At 43.8% G+C, this 25613-nt stretch overlaps 1 protein-coding gene across 1 annotated transcript in view; it reads right to left on the reverse strand.

Annotated features, from left to right (window-relative positions):
* LOC142106928 (uncharacterized) overlaps window positions 1-25613 on the reverse strand; it is a 70733-nt gene that overhangs the window by 16481 nt on the left and 28639 nt on the right. The window contains exon 6 of the mRNA XM_075189980.1: window positions 1874-1946. Coding sequence (XP_075046081.1) covers window positions 1874-1946 — 73 coding nt within the window. The remainder of the gene's footprint in view (window positions 1-1873; window positions 1947-25613) is intronic.

Genomic DNA, 25613 nt, shown 5'->3' on the forward strand with positions numbered 1-25613 from the left:
TTAATATTAGAGAGTGCTTGGCTGCTCTCCAACTCTTCCTATCCCTATAATATACATGGACAATGCTGCATGCACTACTGTTAGGTGCACACAGCTCTCCCTTTTCAAGCAGAGCCGTGTGAAGTGGGTCAGGGTCCAGCCACCTCAATTATACAGTGCCCCAGGCTTGGAGGGGGTTTCCAGGCACTAGGAAACTCCCCCTTGGTTTGCCTATGCAGGGCGTGAAACAAGCAGAGTGTGGACAGAAGAATTAACGAGGGAGAGGCCAAATGTGGGTGTAGGATTATATGTTCACGCTTTGGAGTCGTACCTTCTACTACACAATGACTTTAAACATGGGAGGGAAAAAGTTTAGTCAAATGGGAGCCTTACACCTGCTTGCCTTCCATGCAAATCATGTTCTTCACAAATAACCATCACTTTCAGCATAGTAATATTTATTATAAACACTTTTTATTAGGCCTTCATACCATAGGTCATGTGTCATTATTGAATATGTAGGCAAACTGTCCAACATATATTAATAAGAGGAATAGTAAGCGATCACAATGACATGCAAATCATGCAAATACTGTTCAACTTGATGGGTGTCTACGTCATGAAAAAGTCTGTGCAGCTATCAAACTTATTTGCAGGACACCTTAGGAGGAATATCGGGGGCACAGATTAAAGCCCCTTAAGTAGCGGTAAAGAATCTGGTGCATATGGAATTTCTGCATGAACCCATTGGTCATTGGTTATGGGCAGCACGGTGGCTCAGTGGTTTGCACTTCTGCCTCACAGCACTGGTGTCATGAGTTAAATTCCCATCCATGGCCTTATCTGTGTGGAGTTTGTATGTTCTCCCTGTGTTTGCGTGGGTTTCCTCCGGGTGCTTTGGTTTCCTCCCACACTCCAAAAACATACTGGTAGGTTAATTGGCTGCTATCAAAATTGACCCTAGTCTCTCTCTCTCTTTCTCTCTCTCTGTCTGTGTGTATGTATGTATGTTAGGGAATTTAGATTGTAAGCTCCAATGGGGCAGAGACTGATGTGAGTGAGTTCTCTGTACAGCGCTGCAGAATCAGTGGCGCTATATAAATAAATGATGATGATGATGATTGGTTAGAAGACCCCTATGCCTTATACTTAGAAAAAAAGTTATTTATGGCTATGCCATTTTCTCCATGGATATTTTTAACCTAGAACGTTTTTTTTCCCTTTTTACCTGTAACCAAGGAAGGAAGTATTTCTAAAATAAAAAGTTATTTGTCCACTTCATTCATGATTACTGATAAAACCTGATTTGGAAAGGTCTCTTTGTAGTTACATGATGCCAAGGTTCTACTGCGATCAGGGCACTATCTGTGTGGAATCTGTCTGTTATCTCAGTGGTCGGTGAGTTTCCTCCCACAGTGGAACTTGGTAGGTTAACGACCCTAGTTTGCGTTTGTGTGGTAGAGAATTCTGACTGTAAGTTGGCCAGGGACTGACGGTAATGATTACAGTCTCTGTAAAGTTCTGCGTAATATGTTGATGCTGTACATAGTATAATAATAATAATGGCCTTCAAAAAACACCCCCTATAAGTGATTCTGCAGCCAAAAGGAAGCAGATGTGATGGCCTATTAGAGTCCTGTTATTCTCTCTCTAGATATCAGAACAAGCTAACAAGGTATCATAATTGGATTCCAACCTTGACTAAGGACTTTTGCAAAGCAGATGAAAATTCCAATGAGTCAACGCTGTACTTGTTCACCAGCGGCGGGCTGACTCCCTCTGATCTCAGAGATTGCTGAAAGCTGAATACAGGTGGTACATAGTTTCACAATGAGTCCCCCCCTTCCCCCTGAGACGCCCCTAGGGTACAATCTCAATAATTGATCTTCCTTACCTCCCCGGGACCTGTCTTGTGCATTCCTCTGGAGCTCTTCCTCTTCCAGCTGTTGTAATCTTTTAGCTATTTCCTAAAAAAAGAGTGAAAAATGCGATTAGAAGTAACACGCAACTTAAAAGAACGGAAAAAGAAGAAAGACGAACAAACAATCTTGATTAGAGTTTAAACTGAAAATGTAGAAAAAAGTTAAACTCAACCACCTTTACTGTAATTATACGTTTATCCGGAGCTGTGCAAGCAGGACAGTCCCTTTATTTTAAAAAAGTACAATAGAATTAAACACAGCGTCAGTTTTTGTAACTTAGTTGGACAGATTTAATCCAAGGCGTCCCCGTGTCCAGCAAACGGAAAATATTGATTCAGCGTCCAAAATAACAGCCCCCGCTGTGTGCAACAAGTTCACTTACATATTAAAACAACAAATTCAATAATATGACGTATTTTGAAATAGTCTAGAACAATTTATATATATGTCGGCACCCCCTCCGAGACCTAAACAGGACGCCAGGGATGGACAGAGAACTGTAAGAGACCAATTTGTTTGTTTAATGTTTTATATGTTTGCAAAATGTTTTATTTTATGGCTTGGGGAAAAAATAAAATAAAAAATAAGCCTTTCCAGAAAGATGTCTTTGCAGTAGATGAGGACTTATCTGTAGTAGGGTCGTCTCTTATCTACTGGCTGTGATTGACTTATATGTCACTGGTGCACAAGGAATGTCAGGCATGAGATTGGCAAGGAGATAAGTAGATTATGGGACAGACACGCAAACAATGTCTTACTGAATAAAGATAAATACAGATATATAACTGACATTTTATAGTCTACTATCGGCTATTTGTTAGAAATAGACAAAGGGAAAGTGAAAGAGGGGACAGCATGCCTTTAATGACTTGTAACCATATGAAAGCCGACACATATGAGCAGTTAAACTCCCGTTGTTTCAAAATCTATGTTAAGGGTGTAACCAATATGCCCATAATCACGAAATAGCATCATCAGTTATATGAAATGTAGGTGTGTCCCCACTTTCACTTCTCCTTATACTGGGTCAGAGGTTCTCAACTCTGTCCTAAAGAGACCGCAGAGATCACGCGATCACGACCAGAGACCGCAGAGATCACGCGATCACGACCAGAGACCGCAGAGATCACGCGATCACGACCAGAGACCGCAGAGATCACGCGATCACGACCAGAGACCGCAGAGATCACGCGATCACGACCAGAGACCGCAGAGATCACGCGATCACGACCAGAGACCGCAGAGATCACGCGATCACGACCAGAGACCGCAGAGATCACGCGATCACGACCAGAGACCGCAGAGATCACGCGATCACGACCAGAGACCGCAGAGATCACGCGATCACGACCAGAGACCGCAGAGATCACGCGATCACGACCAGAGACCGCAGAGATCACGCGATCACGACCAGAGACCGCAGAGATCACGCGATCACGACCAGAGACCGCAGAGATCACGCGATCACGACCAGAGACCGCAGAGATCACGCGATCACGACCAGAGACCGCAGAGATCACGCGATCACGACCAGAGACCGCAGAGATCACGCGATCACGACCAGAGACCGCAGAGATCACGCGATCACGACCAGAGACCGCAGAGATCACGCGATCACGACCAGAGACCGCAGAGATCACGCGATCACGACCAGAGACCGCAGAGATCACGCGATCACGACCAGAGACCGCAGAGATCACGCGATCACGACCAGAGACCGCAGAGATCACGCGATCACGACCAGAGACCGCAGAGATCACGCGATCACGACCAGAGACCGCAGAGATCACGCGATCACGACCAGAGACCGCAGAGATCACGCGATCACGACCAGAGACCGCAGAGATCACGCGATCACGACCAGAGACCGCAGAGATCACGCGATCACGACCAGAGACCGCAGAGATCACGCGATCACGACCAGAGACCGCAGAGATCACGCGATCACGACCAGAGGCCGCGAGATCACGCGATCACGACCAGAGGCCGCGAGATCACGCGATCACGACCAGAGACCGGAGAGATCACGCGATCACGACCAGAGACCGGAGAGATCACGCGATCACGACCAGAGACCGCGAGATCACGCGATCACGACCAGAGACCGGAGAGATCACGCGATCACGACCAGAGACCGCGAGATCACGCGATCACGATCAGAGACCGCGAGATCACGCGATCACGATCAGAGACCGCGAGATCACGCGATCACGATCAGAGACCGCGAGATCACGCGATCACGATCAGAGACCGCGAGATCACGATCAGAGACCGCGAGATCACGTGATCACGATCAGAGACCGCGAGATCACGTGATCACGATCAGAGACCGCGAGATCACGTGATCACGATCAGAGACCGCGAGATCACGTGATCACGATCAGAGACCGCGAGATCACGTGATCACGATCAGAGACTGCGAGATCACGTGATCACGATCAGAGACCGCGAGATCATGTGATCACGATCAGAGACCGCAAGATCATGTGATCACGATCAGAGACTGCGAGATCATGTGATTAGGGTTTCCCTGTGTGAGAACATATAGGGCTCATTACTAGTACTGAGTCAATTACATTAATTCTGTCCACTTACAGTTTACCCCGTACGTGGATGGAACCAATATTTATGAAAATTCTGCCTCTTAGACGATACCTCACTGTAGGGCTCGGAGGGACTCGTGATTTTGTGATGTCCCTACTTCAGGCCCTTCCAACCTGTGGCTCTCCAGGTGATGTGAAACTACAAGTCCCAGCATACATTGCAGGCTATTGTCTGGCTAGTTGCTGGCAGAGCATGCTGGAGCTTGTAGTTTCACAACACCTTGAGAGCCACGGGTTGGCCAGGCCTGGCCTAGTTGTTATTTATAAGCTAAGAAATGGTTCTACCCACAAAATGGCTGCCTCCACTGTGAGAAGGGGGCAGGTACACTTTAAGGAAAATCTTCAAATCCCTTAATACAGGAGGCTGCCATATTATTCTGGTGTCTGCGAGTAGTAAACCTACCTGCTACAGTACAGAGTGCACTCAAATGTATAATGGACATATGATGTGCTATAACCTGCAGTTCAAGTAGTAAAACTATCTGGTCATAGTAATCAACATATACAAATAAAGAGCAAACATCAGAGACAGTCTTAAGTCACAACACGCTGGTCTACTCACAGCACATTTATACCAGCTGGATAATAATGACTGTGCTATCATTCAGCTATAAACAACTGTCTACATCTACAGCTAATACATGTGGATAAGTGCTAAATCCAAAGCCATGTATTGCATAGTTGCCTACTCTCCTGGAATGTCCGGGAGACTCCCGAGAGAGCAGGCAAAAATCTCGGATCCAGCTGTCTCCGTTGTTGAAGATGGTGAGAACCTCCACACAGGTTCTGATCAGGGCACTATGGACAATATCTAACCCATGACCCCAGTTCTGTGAGACAGCAATGTTAACCACTGTGCCCCCACGCTGCCCAGTCTACATAGACATGTTTCTAAGGCTGGGAGGCAGGTAGAATAGCTTAAAGGTGAATAAGCAATCCCCACCTTACTGAAAATATTAACGACACGCCTAGAACTTGTGTACAGAATTTCACTGCTGACTTTACAAGTGCAGATCTTTTATTCATGTGAGGGTTGTGCTAAAAATAGAAGTGTAACTTCTTATGACTCAAAATGCACACTTACTTATTACGTCCGTAGATACGGCGCTTACACTGTGTAAGACCATGCATGCAGGCAGTTGCACACTGCAGTTTCACGCATTGCACTTTTTTTTTTTTTTTACACATCTTAAAGAGAGAACTAGCAATTAGAATTTATAATTATATAGGGTTCATTTCTTCAGCAGCCAATGAACCTACCAGTATGATTTTGGCCTTTGGGAGGAAACTTGAGCACCAGGCAGAAACCCACAACAACACGGGGAGAACATACAAACAACACACAGGTGCTACCCTGGTCTGAGTCGGCATTGCTAACCACTGTGCCGCCCATTGCATTCCAAGGCAGCACTGATGGTAAATCGGTGGGGAAACTGTAGATACATAAATAGCAACAGCTTGTGCTTTGTGTCTTATAAGCAGAAATGACCTTTAGTTCTGCTTGATCAGTCAGAAGGATAAGAGTTTAATATATGCAGCATATATCGTCTGGGGATGTTTGAATTTTAAATGTTTGTCATACTTGCCGACTCTCCCTGAATGTCATGGAGACTCCCTGAAATAGGGGTGATCTCCCTCACTCCCTGAAGAGTCTGGCATTCTCCCTGATGCTGAGCCAGTACAAGACGTGGTTGGCTTCGACATCTGTGGCATGATGACACAGTTCAGAAATTGTGTCCTATGTCCATGTATTGATGCCTATGGAGGTGGCCATTTTCATGGAGACCAAGATTTAATCAAAGACTGACAGGTAAGACAACATGACCTCAGTAGTGGAGACAGAAATGTAAAAGACACTTCAGTCTCTAGAGATTCATTAGCTGCTTTTCTTTAATGCATAGCTGCCTACTCTCCCGGAATGTCCGGGAGACTCCCACATTTCTGGGAGACCTCTGGGAGAGCAGGTCAACCTCCCGGTTCTCACCCCCTGCTGTAATTGGTCAAGCCCCGCCCCCGCACGCCCACCTCCCCCAGGATCTTCCTGAAGCAAACGCGGAAAAGTTGGCAAATATGATGTATTTGCCTCATCAGAGGTAAACACAAGTATTCCATAGAGGGGAGTAGCTACAAAACCGTCCAAGTTACCATGGACTCCATTCCAAAATTATAGACGTCCGGGCAAGGCGATAGGACTTTTAAATAGGTTTTAAACTTACAACAGACCTGTTTGAAGGATACTGCTCTTTTTAGAGGTGTTTGCAATATCCACAACTGAACAACAAATAAGGAATTGTCAGGTAAAAGGGAATTTCCTATACTTTCCATTACGCCAGATCACTTAACAAAAGGGAATAGGAGATAAGAGAATATGTGTTTTACCAGCCATAAAACTAAAAGCCATTATTGTGAGACACATAAAAATTAAATGATTGGGGAGTTTTTGGAGCTTTTTGCTTATAAAAGTTTAGACAAATAAACAATGCTTTTGCCATAAAAACGCCAAATTTATCTAAGGCACAGAAGAAAAAAAAATCCTACTGCGAATGTGTATTCATATTAAATCACACCCAAGTTGTTCACCGGTGGTTCTAGTTTTTAGATGATCTCTTCTTCCTCTAAAGTTATTCAACCATCATCACCAGCACGTTGGGGTTGTTTCCTACCACGCAGAATATCTCTGCGGTGAACCCATCTTGTGGGACCTGTCCACACACGATTATGTTACCTAGGACAGGTCTGCATCTGACTGGGGTAGCGTCATAATGTGAGCAGAGGAAGGGAGAAAAGCAACTAGCCTGCAAGTTAGATAGTAGAAGGAACAGGGTCCTCACCAGCACAGAGTAGTGATGTGAGGCTCTTGTCACATTAACGGAAATAATTATCATCATTTATTTATATAGCGCCACTAATTCCGCAGCGCTGTACAGAGAACTCACATCAGTCCCTGCCCCAGAGAGACAGACTAGGGTCAATTTGATAGCAGCCAATTAACCTACCAGTATGTTTTTTTGGCGTGTGGGAGGAAACCGGAGCACCAGGAGGAAACACACGCACACATGGCGAGAACATACAAACTTTACACAGATAAGGCCATGGTGAGGAATCAAACTCGTGACCCCAGTGCTGTAAGGCAGAAGTGCTAACCACTGAGCTACTCGCGCTTTAGGATTAGTTTTAAAACATTGTCTTCTGATTCTGTGGCTTCTGTAATACTTGTATTGTTTCAGTACAACATATGGTCACACTGCTTAGAAGTCCTCCGGCATAACAAAAGAGGAAATTGGCATTTTAAGTGTGGAAGTTAGTCAGCAAGTAAACTGCATCAGATGATGTGTGATATTATTATGGAAGGTCAACAGAATTGTGACACAATAATGGATTATAACTAGAGATGAAACATTTTCAAAACTGTTCCAGGGAATACTCCCCTCCTTCTGCTTTTGGCTGTGGCATTAAGCACATTTCTGGTGGCGGAATTTGGCCTTCAGTGTTCCGAGTGGAATTTCTGTATTATCTTGATTCCGCTCAGACATCGCCTTCATTATACCCTGAACTTCCCACAGAGCAGAGTGAATTTACACCGTCTTTGTCCCAGCTCAAATCCAACGGCAGAATGTGGAATTTCCCCATACGGTGCGGAACGCCATTCGGTGGTTTGAACGGTGAAGCAATAGCGAAAAATGGGAGATCGTATAACTTCTCATGTCTGTGAAACAGCCGCTCTGCCATTACATTAGCTTTACATTACATCTTTCATAACTTCGCAATTACCAGTAGTAAGAATGTTTTCATCACAAGACAGAATTTTAGTTGCTCTACGTATTTCCAGTTTTGTTATCGAGACTTATTGTCCTTTATTTTGCACACTGACAGGAAGCCTGGGAGAGCCTGTTTAAGATGGGCAGCACGGTGGCTTAGTGGTTAAAACTTCTGCCTCACAGCATATCTGTGTGGGGTTTGTATGTTATCCCCGTGTTTGTGTGGGTTTCTTCCGGGTGCTCCGGTTTCCTCCCACACTCCAAAAACATACTGGTAGGTTAAATGGCTTGGAGGGTGTGTGTGTGTGTGGGTGGACTGTAAGCTCCAATGGGGTAGGGGCTGATGTGAGCAAGTTCTCTGTACAGCGCTATGGAATTGGTAGCACTATCTAAATAGCTGATGATAATGATGATTTATTTTAGCTGGGTTTCCGCTATAATGGAACTTCAATGGCTGCATTGTATCAATCGCTATTTAGGTGAGTGAAACTGCTAAGGACAATGGTCCAATTTATTAGGAGTCAAGCGGGAGACTTGTATGAATTAAACATCCATTTGACAGACACAAAGTATTAGAACACAAATAGAGGTTGATAGGACTGGCTTGAGAGCGACGGCCTCTGATCCGATCACTTTAGCCCTATCCTTACCAACGAATTGGATTAATAGAAGCAAATTGCCTACACAACAGTGAAAACACCAATATCCTTCAAAATTCAGCCAAACAAATAACATCACATAGGCTGCCTATATAGGATGACTGTATCCACTATGTGTAAGCTATATGTGCGAAGGCGAGATGCCAGTAAGTGTCACAGATAAATCCAATATCACAAGTCGACAGGACTGTAATTGTACATCCCCCTCCTCACCTAGTACTGTGTCTTGTATTTACAGGATATATTGGCTGCACAATGCTGTTTGATGGGGGGAAAAATGGAACTTCTATAACAATTACTTAAAATAATATCATTAGTGACCAGCAAGGAAACGAAAAGAAATCAATAAAGAATTGAAATACATGCTAATACATACAAGTACATTCTTTCCGCCTTCTCTTTTCCCTTTCTGTTTCCGCCGTCTGAATGTCACATAGCGTCGCATGAGTGAGATCAAATTAGCCCGATCCATAACTCGGAAGTCACACTTTTGTGTTTAAATGGACCGTGGAGAACAGGATTCATGTAGACTCACAGTGAGACATAGTTAGACTACTACTAACTTATCCATTCAAGGACAAACCACAACCCTTTGAAGTGCTCCTCCAGTTCTCCCTTTAACAGAGTATAAATGTGTTTTAGTAAGAAATGAAAGTGATCACTTTAATTTGCTCGGCCTAAAAAATGAAAAAGAAAAGAAGGAAACCACTGTGACATTCCCGGGTTAATCGTGGAGCCTTCAAGTGAAACGAAAATGCAAATGATAAGATAACTACAGTAGAGATACAGTCATTTGAGGGAAATGGGAAACGATATTGTGACTTTGCTTATTATGCAACGTTAAGCCATCTATATAGATTGCACAGTCATTGCTTGATAACAAGAAACAAAGCAGGAAATATAGTGACCAGGAACTTTAAATCCCTTTTTCTCCCCTAATGACTACTAGAATATTTATCACATATTGTAGAACTAGAGGGGTGAGCAGTTTTCTGCCTTTGGATAAGCGCCCTCCGCGTTCCACCGTATCTGGCGGCTGCGAAAGGTTCTATGAGGGCAGCATTAACGCCTCGCCTCCCGACTTACCAGACCGAGGGGTCAATTTACTAATATTGGGAGATGAGGAAGATTTTATACTTCTGTCATTAATAAAATACACAACTGCCTCAATGATACTGGCACAGAGGGGGTAATGGTTAACTTGGCTGGCTCAGTGGTTAGCACTTCTGCCTTACAGCACTGGGGTCATGAGTTCAATTCCCGACCATGGCCTTATCTGTGTGGAGTTTGTATGTTCTCCCCTTGTTTGTGTGGGTTTCCTCCGGGTGCTCCAGTTTCCTCCCACACTCCAAAAACATACTGGTAGGTTAATTGGCTGCTATTAAATTCACCTTAGTCTGACTGTGTGCGTGTTGTGGAATTTAGACTGTAAGCTCCAATGCGGCAGGGACTGATGTGGATGACAAATATTCTCTGTACAGCGTTGCGGAATTGGTGGTGCTATATAAAATGATGATGGATGATATGCGCACCAGTGACCCGGCTATCTTCAGCCATCACCATCCTTGTTAATTAGACTTCTCATGCTTTTTATCTACGGCGAAAACCGGTGACTCAAGGGTGATCCATTGAAGTACAGGGCAAAGGTCTGTCGCTGGTAAAAAAAAAACACCCGTTATCGTTGGACATACTGCTATCAGCCCTATAATAAACAGGTCCATGAATCCCTAGGTCGGATACAATCCATCAGTGCTGACAGCTCTCTCTAATGCCTGTTGTAAAACACCCCACAGTTCAGTGCAGAAACCCCCAACTATATATTTTATATATATATATATATATATATATATATATATATATATATATATATATATATATATATATTATAGATCTTGAGGTATATTTACTAAACTGTGGGTTTGAAGAGGAGATGTTGCCTATAGCAACCAATCAGATTCTAGCTTTCATTTATTTAGTGCATTCTATAAAATGACTGCTAGAATCTGATTGGTTGCTATAGGCAACATCTCCACTTTTTGAAACCCGCAGTTTAGTAAATATACCCCATAGTCTACAACCAAGTGGTTTCTAAAGAAACCAAATGCAGTAGCGACATTTGGTGGCTAAAATAAGGTATTGCGTCCCACTTAAAAAAAAAATATATATCATACTAAGGAAGAGCAAAACAAAGACAATAAAAATGGTTAAGTTATTTTACAGAAAAAAAATGGCAACAATCATATTTACCATTACACAAGATATTACAAAAATTATATTTTGATGATACTACACTTTAATCACTCATCTTAGATTTTAAGCATGGGTAATACTATATAGTAAAAGTACATACATACCGAGTGTTGCAGTAATGTCAATAATGTAAACTTGGACAATAAAAGGGTATTTCTCGATTTTGCAGGTGCAGTGGCACAGTGTTAGCATTGCTGCCTCACAGCTCTGGTGTAATGTGTTCTATTCTGGTCCTATATGTGTGGAGTTTGTATATTCTCCCCTTCTTTGCGTGAGTTCCCTCCAAACCACATCATAGACAACCATTTTTAAAGAGCAACATTTCCTAACCCCCATATCCGGACACATTTGTGTGTCACATGGGACAATCGCCCCCTACTGGCGAATGAGAGGAGTAGGGGATAGTACACCTCCCTCTCCTGTCCCTACGCCTCTCATGCTGTAAGTCACAGGAATTACAGGAACGAGTGCAGGGAACTCGTATCTTCTTTCAACCTGCTAATCAGAGCACTGGGGGAAGTGGAGAGAGGCATGTTGGGGGGCCAGGAGGCAAGGTGTCTCGTCTTTGCTGTCCGTAGGACCCACCTAAAACAATATTCTCATCTCGTCTCATTGGAGCAACTCACCATAGGAGACCGGAGGGGACACAGGGATTTATGGCTATAGGTGAAATTTGATAAAGATAAAAAGGTGATATCTACTTAAAACTTAGTTTTTAAAATATAAAATTCCAGAAGTTGCTCTTTCCCTACAAAGTTGAAATGACTGCTGTAAACTCTTATATCCCGGAGGCCAGGAATGAAATTGCTCAGCACGGTGGCTCAGTGGTTAGCACTTCTGCCTTACAGCACTGGGGTCATGAGTTCAATTCCCGTCCATGGCCTTATCTGTGTGGAGTTTGTATGTTCTCCCCGTGGTTGCGTGGGTTTCCTCCGGGTGCTCCGGTTTCCTCCCACACACCAGTGTGGGATGATGGTGGATGTGAATGATGGGTGGAGATGATGATTGTGATGATCTCTGTGGTTGCTGGGGAAAGAGTCACCGCTCCCCCCTTTAGCAGGTCACAAGAGCCTATCCTATGCCAGAATCCATGCTCAGATTCAGTGGCTTTACTTGCTCTTTGACCTGTACTCATCACCTTGGCAACGTAGTGGCAGCCATTTTGTTGATGGACCACTATTCATCATAATGTAACCCATCAATTCACTCAATACCAGGCATGATGCATATAAAACTGTATCCATTCTGCTTAATAGATCACTTTACAGTTAAACGTCTACTTCAACAAAGCCTAGGAACATGTCTACCCCCCGACAGTGATCATAGATCATGTCCCTTTTGAAAAAAATCCATTTGCCCCAAAAAAAAAAAAAAACATTTAACAAAGTAAAACCAGATTGTTTTTTTAGGCTGTTCTCCTTTAACATCGCTCTCTCAAAAAACAACAAGTGATATTTCTCAGACGTTGAAAATATATCAATATTTCTGCCCTCCCACTGATAGCACTATTTCAGCAAGAGGCGAGATGTGAGCTCATATTTTCTGTGTTGGTTCAGTATTACAGAAGAGTCGAGTGATCCGACACCCCCAGGGGAATTTTAGAATGACCTTTACTCATCTGCAAAAGGTGCAAATTTAAAAAACTATCTGTAGTGCGGTAACAGCAAAGACTTTTACTGCAAAATGAAAGCAAAACAGCACTGCAGGTTTATCCGAGACACTGGAAATCCCCCGACATGTAACTTTTACTAAACAGCAATTTATGTAAAACAAGTGTTTAAACACAATGTTTACACTATAGTTATTGTATGTGCGTATGTCATTAGATGTACCCAATTAGCTAAGCAAAACAAGTGGAGAATTACACAGATTCAAAATTAACAGATCTGCAGGAACACCAGAACTATCCCTTGTAATGGTTATGCATCATCATCATCAATTTATATAGCGCCACTAATTCCGCAGCGCTGTACAGAGAACTCACATAAGTCCCTGCCCCATTGGGGCTTAGAGTCTAAATCCCGTAACACACACACACACACAGACAGACAGACAGAGACTAAGGGCAATTTAATAGCAGCCAATTAACCTACCAGTATGTTTTTGGAGTGTGGGAGGAAACCAGAGCACCCGGAGGAAACCCACGCAAACACAGGGAGAACATACAAACTCCTCACAGATAAGACCATGATCAGGAATTGAACTCATGACCCCAGTGCTGTGAGGCAGAAGTGCTAATCACTGAGCCACCGTGCTGCATCATTATTAGACTTTCTTTATAAAGCACCAACATATTCTGTGCACTGAGCAAGCACATGACATACAATAGGATGAAACAGAGCGTAGACAATGACCTGCCCTAATGAGCTTACAATCTAAAGGCTAGATTTACTAAGCTGCGGGTTTAAAAAAGTGGGGATGTTGCCTATAGCAACCAATCAGATTCTAGCTGTCATTTTGTAGAAAGCACTAAATAAATGAAAGCTAGAATCTGATTGGTTGCTGTAGGCAACATCTCCACTTTTTCAAACCCGCAGCTTAGTAAATCTAGCCCTAAGAGTTTTTTCACCTGTAACAAATTTTAGTTTCATTTGCTGTAAACTTGTGTAATAACAATATAAGATAACAGAACTTGATAAAACATTATCCCCTAGCAGGACAGATTTCCTCAAGCAAGACATATGGGAGTTTACCAGGGATTTCTCTGGGCTTTTTGGGTTACTCAGTGAGTGACACATGCAGTAACATCAACACTCTGGGCAACTTCCTCAAAAACTGCAATACAATGATCATCATCATCACCATTTATTTATATAGCGCCACTAATTCTGCAGCGCTGTACAGAGAACTCACTCACATCAGTCCCTGCCCCAGTGGAGCTTACAGTCTAAATTCCCTAACACACACACACACACACACACACACACACACACACACAGACTAGCGTCAATTTGTTGGCAGCCAATTAACCTACCAGTATGTTTTTGGAGTGTGGGTGGAAACCGGAGCACCCAGAGGAAACCCACGCAAACACGGGGAGAACATACAAACTCCACACAGCCAAGGCCATGGTCGGGAATTGAACTCATGACCCCAGCGCTGTAAGGCAGAAGTGCTAACCACTGAGCCACCGTGCTGCCACAGAACACCACAAGGGCTGGGTACACGCTACAGAAAATGTCTCCCGATGCGATATCGCCAACGATTTTACCTGAAGGTCCCAATCAACATGCCGATTCATGTACACACTATACACGTTTTGCCTTCAGATCTGTGCTCTTCATCTGTCATAACCATCGGATGAAAAAACGGTGACTCTGCACACTCCATAGAGATCTATGGACACTGCCGGTCCTGAGTGCATACACACTGCAGGATTGGAACGACATCGTTCCATCGTTGAACGAGATTTTTAGTCTGGTTTAAAAATCAAATGAAACTATACGATGGGCTTTGGAACTATAACCGTTCCTCGTTGCAGCGTACATACTAATGCTATATCGGGCCGAACGGTCGGCCAAGCATGTTATCTGTAGTTACCACTAGATGGCAGTACACAAACGCCGCATTCAGTGCACCTATCCATTCACACATTCAGTTCTTTTATAATTATACAGAAATTAATTTACGTGCAGACCTTCCTGATGGAGAGGATAAGCATGCAGGGTGTAAGACTATCTGTAAATCAAACAAATAACTCCCACACACTTAACAAACTTTGTACAAAATGAGAGCACTAAAGTTGTACAAACCGATTCATAATTCTGTATGATAATAATCTTATTGTAATTGCATAGAGGTTATGCTTCTCTAAGAATCAAGAAGCAGAAAAGCATCATACAAGATATAAAGTCACTGACCTGAACAACCAATAAGATTTGATGCTTTGCTAAATTTTGCCAAGAATATTCTCTTAAAGTGTCAGCTTACAGGTCATCCCCCCATAGTGTAAATACACTGTGGGCTTTCATCAAGATCTGATGTTTAAAGAAGAACCGATCGGGCAGCTTTCAAGGAAGCACTTAATGAAGAATGGATGTAAGAGAGTTCATTGTTAGGACAGCGGCCGGCAGTTCTTTGATCCTAGGCCTGCGGTTAGAATTTAGTTTACTCAGAAAAACAAAGCAAAGGTTAATAGACCTTCTCGGTCTTTATATTATTCATATAGGTCATGAACCATTTAAGGGCAATCTCTTATTCCATTGATCTCTTAATCCTCAAACTTACCTGTGCTCGGTCTTCCTTATATGGAAAAGTGTTTCAAATACACAACATCAAACAAAGCAGAACACACTACGACATCACTAGAAATGATGAAGTTTTGATCCTATTATATGGATAGAGAGACAACTACACACTTTTTGGTGGGGGGAGGTTATCTACAAACTATACAACAGAGTTGAATGTATGTGCTTAGTTACATCTAGAAGTGCATTTGAAACCACAATCTTTCTTCAAGTGTGACAGGAGCCTCACATCTCTACTCTGTGCTGTTAGGGGACCCTGCTCCTTCCACTATATAACTCTCAGTCTGTGGCTTCCTGCTGCCTCCATTCCCCTCCTCCAACGTGTCACTGCCCTTGTCACATGTAGCCCTGTCCTCACTAACACATCACTCATCTCCTGATATACTCTATACTGCTGGGGACCCTGCTCCTTCCACTATATAACTCTCAGTCTGTGGCTTCCTGCTGCCTCCATTCCCCTCCTCACATCATGTCACTGCCCCTGTCACATGCAGCCCTGTCCTCACTAACACATCACTCATATCCTGATATACTCTATGCTGCTGGGGACCCTGCTCCTTCCACTATACACCGATCAGCCACAACATGAAAAAAACACCTGTCTAATATTGTGTAAGTCCCCCTTGTGCCGCCAAAACAGTTCTGTCGTGGAGGCAGGGCCGTAACTAGGGCTGTGCGACAGGGGCGATCGCCCAGGGCGCAACTCTGAAGGGGGGCGCAATTTAGGAGTATTTTAGGTTCATTTGGTTAAAATTGAGGGCTCGGGGGGCGGCACTTGTCTTTCTCGCCCCAGGCGCTAGAATTCTAAGTTACGGCCCTGCGTGGAGGCATGGGCTCCACAAGACCTCTGAAGGTGTCCTGTGGTATTTTCGCACAGACGTTAGCAGCAGATCGTTTAAGTCCTGTAAGTTGCGAGGTGGGGCCTCCATGGCTCAGACTTGTTTTTCCAACACATTCCACAGATGATCGATCTGATTGAGATCTGGGGAATTTGGAGGCCAAGTCAACACCTTGAACTCTTTGTCATGTTCTTCAAACCATTCTTGGACAATTTTTGCAGTGTGGCAGAGGTCATTATCCTGGTGAAAGAGGCCACTGCCATCAGGGAATACCGCTGCCATGAAGGGGTGTACCTGGTCTGCAACAATATTTAGGTAGGTGGTACGTGTCAAAGTAACATCCACATGAATGCCAGGACCCAAGGTTTCCCAGCAGAACATTGCCCAGAACATCACACTGCCTCCGCCGGCTTGTCTTCTTCTCATAGTGCATCCTGGTGCCATCTAGTCCCAGGTAAATGACGCACAGGTACTTGGCCATCCACATGATGTAAATTAAAACGGGATTCATCAGACCAGGCCACCTTCTTCCATTCAATGGTCCAGTTCTGGCGCTCACGTGCCCATTGTAGGAGCCTTCAGCAGTGGACAGGGATCAGCATGGGCACTCTGACTGGTCTGTGCAGCCCATATGCAGCAAGCTGCGATGCACTGTGTGTTCTGACACCTTTCTATCATAGCCAGCATTAACTTTTCCTGCAATATGTGCTACAGTAGCTGTTGTGTGGGACTGGACCAGACGGGCTAGCCTTCGCTCCCCACACATATCTAAGGAGTCTTGGGTGCCTATGACCTCGTCGCCAGCTCACCGGTTTTCTTTCCTTTGCCCACCACTGCACACCAGGGGCGGATCTAAAAAAAGTATCCTACCCGGGGCGATGTTAGGGCTGGGCGATTTAGGCCCCGCCCCCTTTCCGACTTCTGAGGCTGCTGGGGGCTGCACAGTATGTGCAGGTCCGCTCGGCAGTGCCAGGCATGGACAGTGTGCTGCCCGGCTGCTCCGATTGTGTTTTAAACACAATCAGAGCAGCCGGGCAGCACACTGTCACTGCCGAGCGGACCTGCACATATTGTGCAGCCGCTGGCAGCAAGCCCCTGCTAGGGGGGGGCGATCGCCCCCCCCTGGATCCGCCACTGTTGCACACACAATTCTCTCCTACATTACAACAACGCTCCGATCCTAAGACTACATGAGCATTATTATTTTTCTCAGGCATATCGGCTGTAATGGAGCAATAAAAAAAAAAAAATTAAATCATCATCAACCTTTTCTGACTGCCGACCTATTCACTCCTACTTGTGTCTGAAACGCTTAAGAAAAAACAGCCAATCACTACTCATCTATCCAGTGACCGCTACAGTACCTGCAGGAGTAAGCGCAGCGGATACATCACTGCCCTCTTCCTCCTGCATCCGCCATGTGGGTACAATGACTGATAGAGGGACCACATGACGAACAGGGGAGCGGAGAGAAGTGGACACTTTATTAATTATGTGCACCATATTCTATGGTCTTCTTGTATTAGACTCACTCAATATTAAAAAAAAAACAACAACTTCCAATTAGATGTTGTGTAACAGGTTAATCGTTCAAAAGGTAAACTTTATCCCTGGTTGGCGCCTGGGGCAAACGCAGGATTTGTAGAGGGGGGTTTCCACACCACGCCACCAGTGGGCGTGACCAGCATGGATGGGGGCGTGGCTATAATATTAGACAGTGCTTGGCTGCTCTCCAACTCTCCCTATCCCTATAATAATATACATGGGCAATGCTGTGTGCACTACTGTTAGGTGCACGCAGCTCTCCCTTATCGAGCAGAGCCGTGTAAAGCGGGGGCAGGGTCCAGCCACCTCAATTATACAGTGCCCCAGGGTTGGAGGGGGGTTTCCAGGCACTAGGACCCCCCCCCCCCTTCGTTTCGCCTATGGGTACAGTCAAGTTGCACAAGAACATAAAAGTTCAGGGAAATATTTCAGCGGCTTCTCTGCTTGCTCATTATACCAAATTTAAAAGTTATGGTACTTCTAAAAACCTACAATTTCAGTAAATTAGGAAATGTTTTACAACAATAAAAGAAAAAAAAAAATCAAGACAACCCAATCTGTAATTACCGCAGACATGCTTGTAAATCCAATGTATATTGCCAAATGTTTAAATATGAAACTTTAAAGAACCGTGAGTCATAATTCTGGTTAACCACAGCGGTTATGTCTGACTACCGTTGGGCAAGGATATTTCAAAAGAGGGAATTTGCTTGTTATTTTTTCTTTTTTTTTTACGCTTTGGGTAAAAAAAAAAGTATTACAAAATACTAGTCAGACAAAAACATTTTATGTAATACCAATAAGAGACCGGTGACTGCAATATCATTAATAGATTGGAAACTCAGGGGGTAAATTCTGAACAGTATTACATATGTCTGCTGTATAAAACAGGATTTTAAGTGAAGTTGTCGGGTAGAGGTGGGAGGTGACTGTGGGTGACTGGAATACCCCTTGCTAACAAAACATGCACTGTTTGGCACGTAGAATTGTTTTTTTTAAAAAAAGCTACAGTACCACCTGGGGCCAAGAGATGGCAATACAGAGCCAAACCTGTCTGCCCACCAGCACTTACTTAGCGGTAGACAAGTCCTTGTTGATAGGTCTGATAAGTGACAATAGTAAGAGATGAATAATACAATGTTTAGGGCATATATGGATAACTGGACCGCAATCGGATCTCTGAGTCTTCACCTGAGGCCCACAGTACCTTCCTGCTTCAGATCTGTTTGTTCGGGGCAGCATGGTGGCTCACTGATTAGCACTTCTGCCTCTCTGCACTGGGGTCATGAGTTCAATTCCCAACCATGGCCTTATCTGTGTGGAGTTTGTATGTTCTCCCCGTGTTTGCGTGGGTTTCCTCCGGGTGCTCCGGTTTCCTCCCACACTCCAAAAACATACTGGTAGGTTAATTAGCTGCTAACAAAATTGACCCTAGTCTGTCTGTCTGTCTGGGTGTTAGGGAATTTAGATTGTAAGCCCCAATGGGGCAGGGACTGATGTGTCCGAGTTCTCCGACAAAATGGGCATCCGACAAAATGGCTGCCTCCGCTGTGTGGAGACATGTGGTCCCCTTGAAGCATTACGCGTATTATTTTACAACTACAAGGCACCTCTGCAATTCACTCGATCGCTACACGTTTATGGTAACGAGTGCTCTACAATAACCCCTAGCAGTTGTATCTTGTGAAATACAAGTCTCATGATAGGACACGGACATGTGAGTCACTTCATTTGCCCTTATCAAAGTATTACTCTTAATGTTACCACTTCCCATTCTCCAGTTATTCAAAATCTGCCGCACAGCATAATATTTATAAGTTATATGAACTTTACATGTTGATGCTATTTTCATTATATCATTAAGAAATAAGTTTTCTGTTCACTTTTTAAAGGGGATAACTTTTTTTGCAGAGAGCTGCAATCTTGTTACTAAAAATGCTACAAATAAACCCCCCCCCCCCCCCCAAAAAAAAACCCAAAACAAAATACAAATCTTATTGTACTCCTGGCTGCCTATCTATTGCCGTGCGAGAGGTCACATGACTATCTTTTCACACGGAGGAAACTCCAACTCACAAGTAGATAGGGCAGAAACAACTTGTGAAACAAAACGTCATTAAGATTATTTGGAAATCATCTTATAAATTGGGGGATACTGTTTAAAGACAAGAGTATGACCAGAGTTCTTGGGAGACATTTCACAGACATTGGAGTATGGTAGAGAGTTTATAATACATTCATATCGGTATAATAAGACTTACTTTGCAGAATTACATGACGTATACTCGCCAATATTTTCACCAAAGCCTTAGATCTAATACTACAGAACTGACCAGGCTAAACCTAGTTATTTTCTTTTTTCACAGATACATTTTTAGCAGCAGTGGGGATAAGATGTACAGGAGTACTCTGTGACACCATATGCCACAGTGTGGTGCTCTAAACCACTATATATTAGGGATGCTCGGGCTCCGTTTTCTGAAAACCGAGCCCACCCGAACTTAGAGGACCCGAGTAGGCTCGCGAGCCGGTTCGGTACTTTTGCGCATCCTCGGTTCTGAATCAAGGCAAAACGTCATTGTTGTGTTGTCGGATCTCGCAGGTTTTGGATTTCATAAGTACCTCCCTCCCCAGGAGATCCAGCGCCATTACTCACACAGAAACAGGGGTAGTGTGTTCTTGTCACTCTCCAGTCTCCAGTGACATTGCTCAGTGCCATTACTCACACAGAAACAGGGGCAGCAGTGTTCTTGTCACTCTCCATTCTCCAGTGACATTGCTCAGTGCCATTACTCACACAGAAACAGGGGTAGCAGTGTTCTTGTCAGTCTCCAGTGACATTGCTCAGTGCCATTGCTCACAGAGAAACAGGGGTAGCAGTGTTCTTGTCACTTAACAAAAATTGACTGGAAATTAATGTTATTGAGGTTAATAATGTAGGAACAAAAAAAATAGCCAAATTATGTGATTTTAGGGGGGAAAAAAATAGGGATTTTAGATCAAAATAGAGATCCAAGACCAAAACACGCAAGGGCGGTTTTGCCAAAACCAAAACACCAAGTTAATCCAGATCCAAAACCAAAACACGGGGGTCAGGGAACGTATCTACTATATATGCTGTCCTGAGATACCCTATGCTGCCTTGTGATGTACTGGGTCGCCCTCTAATTTTGGAAAGAAGTAAGTCACCTGTTAAATGTACGCCGACTCCTTTTTCTTCTTTAAAGTTGCAATAACACCATGTAAAAGAGGGATTAGCTGCAAAGTAACCAGGATGTATGAGACAGCTTCCAAATACAACATATGTGTAGTTTGGAGAGAATCAGTCATGGAAAATCAACATTTACAGCCAAAATTGTGGGTGTGCAGGACACAGTTTGTGAACGGAAATAATATTTACGTTACAAAGTGTATGAGGGAACTGAAGAATATAACTGAACTGATGGATTGAAGAATATAAAGTGCCTAATCTGAGGGAAGATATTTCCCTACACACAGCGGACTTCCTGTCAGAAATTCCTCTGAAGAACACTGCAGTCGGTCTGAGCTCAAAAGTAAATAGAATGTCAGACATTTCACGTTCCATACCTATAATGTACATTCAGTGGACACTTTAATTAGTTTGTGTGGGTTTACTCTGAGTGCTCTGGTTTCCTCCCACACTCCAAAAACATACTGGGCAGCACGGTGGCTCAGTGGTTAGCACTTCTGTCTCACAGCGCTGGGGTCATGAATTTGATTCCCGACCATGGCCTTATCTGTGTGGAGTATGTATGTTCTTCCCCGTGTTTGCATGGGTTTCCTCCGGGTGCTCCGGTTTCCTCCCACACTCCAAAAACATACTGGTAGGTTAATTGGCTGCTATTAAATTGCCCTTAGGCTCTCTCGGTCTGTGTGTGTGTTTGTGTGTTAGGGAATTTAGACTGTAAGCTCCAATGGGGCAGGGACTGATGTGAGTTCTCTGTACAGCGCTGCAGAATTAGTGGCGCTATATAAGTAGTTGCTGCTTATAATGATGATGATAGCGATATATATATATTTATAGGCTTTCAACAGATTAGGATATCTGTGTGTAAAAAAGGCTTTCCTCATCTCAGATACCCAACACTTTCATGTTAAGCCATACGAATTTCAAATCTGGCCCTTTTAAATGCTCCACAAGCAGTTAAGTTATTTAAAGATCTTTAGTCATATAAAAATACCTGACTGATTTGTGGTGCACTCTCTGGCTAAGCAATAACAAACATAATTAGATCATTCAATGCAAGAACCAAAAAAAAAAAAGCCCAACTAAAACAATTACAGGAAATCTATGCAAAATAAATAGTCCGTCTTGCTCAACAATTCTGCAGATAGGTTTCCAAAAATCAATTTTACCGGAGACAACCAGAGGAAGTCTTCAACACTCAGGATATCAAGCTGTTTCTCTCACAGACACGAAGGAGACCAAATGTTATTAGTAGAAGAGAATGTTTTTTTCTGCAGTACTTATCAAAACCTATATCTCGGCGATATTTTTTGCGCTTTGATTAGCACAGGAGGTTCAAACCGGACAGCTTGTAAAATAATAATACGCGTAATACTTCAAGCGTACCACATGTCTCCACACAGCGGAGGCAGCCATTTTGTGGGAGGCTTCAATATTCATGAGAATCAGTTTACAAGGCACTATTGACATCATTGAGACAAGAATGTGGTCAGCGACACACACCTCATTGAATGTCATTAGTCCCCTGAGTTGATTGACTGCATTCTCATCGATATTGGCTCAGTCCAGAAAATGGCTGCCTCCAGGAATGCTTACGTGCTGCAAGGGGAACTGTGCCATGATGCTAACGGCATCATCAAGCCTTGCCCCACCCCAGTAAATACCTAGCGGCAAGGGTGTGATGGCGCCAATCACTTCGTCATGCCCCGATAGTGGGCGTGCACAGAGGTGTGGCTTTATATGCGATTGCTTTACCCCACTTTTCACAGTCAACTGCGCTCACCTGGTGCTGCCCACCTCATGTTTTACTCGTACATGCCAACTCTCCCGGAATGTCCGGGAGACTCACGAATTCCGCTTAGGTCTCCCGGAATCCCGGGAGAGCTGGCAATTCTCCCGCATCCAGATTAGAGCCGGCATTTTTACTACCTTGTCTCCAGATCTCCGCTAGTGCCGACGGCATCGATGATCATTTTCAGTACACAATATTATTACCACAGCTGCCAACTCTCCCTTATTTATCTATACTGACCAACACTATACAGTGCACACAGTTCTCAGTCTCTGCTCTTATTTTCTGACCTTTACAGGTTAAGCTTAATTGAAGAGCAGTAATTAAAATGCAAAAACAACATTAGAACCAAGTTTAATAAACCTGTCAAGACGGAGATGCTGGTGATTGTAGTGCATCAAGGTCCTCCTAGTATCATTAAGTTTACACATACAAGCCCGCCCACCGACCCACCAATGGGGCCTTGAAATAATTTACTACATTTTTTTTTAAGATAGTGTTTTATTAAAAAAAAAGTCACTGCTATAATAAAAACAAAAGGGGCTTCAGCAAAGTATTAGTTTATGGGGTGTGCACACTTACGCAACCAGGATTTTGTAAGTTTTGTTATTTTCACTTTTTCCCTCAAAATTGTCTATTTGTTTTTCATTTGAATGTTGTTGGTTACGAGGATACATTAAAAGGCGGGAAAAATGTCGGACATGTTTTATCTGGATTTCAACTTTACATTAAAAACTGCTAAAATTTCAATAAGGACATAATTACCAACTTTTTACTCTCTCCCTCCATGAGATCCCGGTGGGGAGGTAAAGTGTGAGGATGGATGGCCACGGGGAATAGAGTCTTCATGGCCCCAAAGCATAATTTTCCCCACAGAGGACGGATCCAAAATGACACAATTCAACGTGAATCGCGTCATGGAGGCTCCCATCCGGCCCGCTTCACTAAGAAGTGGGCGGGATGCGGTAAAATGGTCTGCGCTCCTGGGAGACCTACTCGGAATTTGGGAGTCTCCCGAAAATTGCGGGAGCGTGGGCAAGTATGTATAAGAGTGTGTAGACTTATTATATCCACTGTATGCTCATTGCATAATAAATGGCTGGACAAATACCATAAGTCAGGTTACCAAAGTGTCTAAAAAGAATATTGGTGAATCCCTAATGTTTGGGAGTCTTTTCTGAAGGCAATGGATGCACATCTTGTCTGACAAACTGATGGGCAATTCAGGAGCCAGTCAGTGTATTCTCCCAAATATCCTAGATTTCGCTCACTGGCTCCTGAAATGTACATCATTTTATCGTTGAGCATAATGGTAAAAAGACACAGGGCTAGATTTACTAAACTGCGGGTTTGAAAAAGTGGAGATGTTGCCTATAGCAATCAATCAGATTCTAGCTGTCATTTATTTAGTACATTCTACAAAATGACAGCTAGAATCTGATTGGTTGCCATAGGCAACAACTCCACTTTTTCAAACCCACAGTTTAGTAAATATACCCCACAATATCATTTTCTACATTTTATTGTGTAGATTTATATACAGCTTTTTACAGTCCTCCAGGCAGATGCAGATTACCCATGAGGCACTCTAAGCCTTATGTCTGTGACCTGGAACGGATACAGGTAGATATAAAAAGCCTACATACCTAGTTCTCCATCTCCTAACTAGTTCTTATCACCTAACAGCTACAATCCCTTTAAAATGTTCCAGAGTAAGTTTGAAGCAGTTAGAGCTCCGAGGTGGCATCACCTGAACTAGGCCTGGCCTACCTGTGTCTCTCCAGGTGTTGTAAAACTACACGTCCCAGCATACCCTGCCAGCAATCCACTAGTGGCCTACTGGCAAAGCATGCTGGGGATTGTAGTTTCACAACACCTGGAGAGCCACAGGTTGGCCAGGCATGACCTAGCATCACCTCATCGTAAGGCTACGGAACTGCAAATCCTATCAGATTTTAATTAGTTCAATAGCAGCCAGAGGGCTTAAAGTTGGCCGTTCCTCTACGTTACCTTGAAAAAACCCTGGCACACCGATTGGAATTTCCAGAATCCAAGTCAAACAAGTTACATCCTCCCATCTGGCCAAGTTTACATAGGACGTGTATTCAATACAGGATCATTTTACCTCTGCAAAGCAAGTGGGATCCTGCATTAATTTTACACCTCTGAAAAGCTTTTTGTTCATCAGAGGAAGCTCAGAGCTACATCCTATCACCACGTAACTGTACACAATGGCAGGGGAATGATAGATATAGATTGTCATAGCAAGTCTTGTGACTGATTGAAAACAGAACAACATTCTGTCCTGAAATACTAGGTTCCCAGTTATGTGTCTCTCTGCCATCGAGCAGTGGCGGATCCAGGGGGCGGGCGATCGCCCCCCCTAGCAGGGGCTTGCTGCCGGCTGCTCCGATTGTGTTTTTAACACAATCAGAGCAGCGGGACAGCACATTATCACTGCCGAACAGACCTGCACATACTGTGCAGCCACCGGCAGCCTTAGAAGTTAGAAAGGGGGCGGGGCCTAAATCTCCCCCCCCCCCCCATATCGCCCGGAGTAGAAAAAATTTCTAGATCCGCCCCTGCCATCGAGGACAGGGTTTTGGTAAACTATGGCTCTCCGAATGTCGTGGAACTACAAGCCCCAGCTTGCCCTGCCAGTCTTTGGAGACAAGTAGTTCTACAACATTTTGGCAAGTCAAACGTTACCTACGTCTATTCTAGGATAAGTGTCCCAGGCATTGTACTAGGAATTCTTTTTTGTGCTGACATATTTTATACATCACTGCCTTAAAAGTCATGCTATACGGT

The sequence above is a fragment of the Mixophyes fleayi genome, chromosome 11 (genome assembly GCF_038048845.1).
Source record: "Mixophyes fleayi isolate aMixFle1 chromosome 11, aMixFle1.hap1, whole genome shotgun sequence".
NCBI lineage: Eukaryota > Metazoa > Chordata > Amphibia > Anura > Limnodynastidae > Mixophyes > Mixophyes fleayi.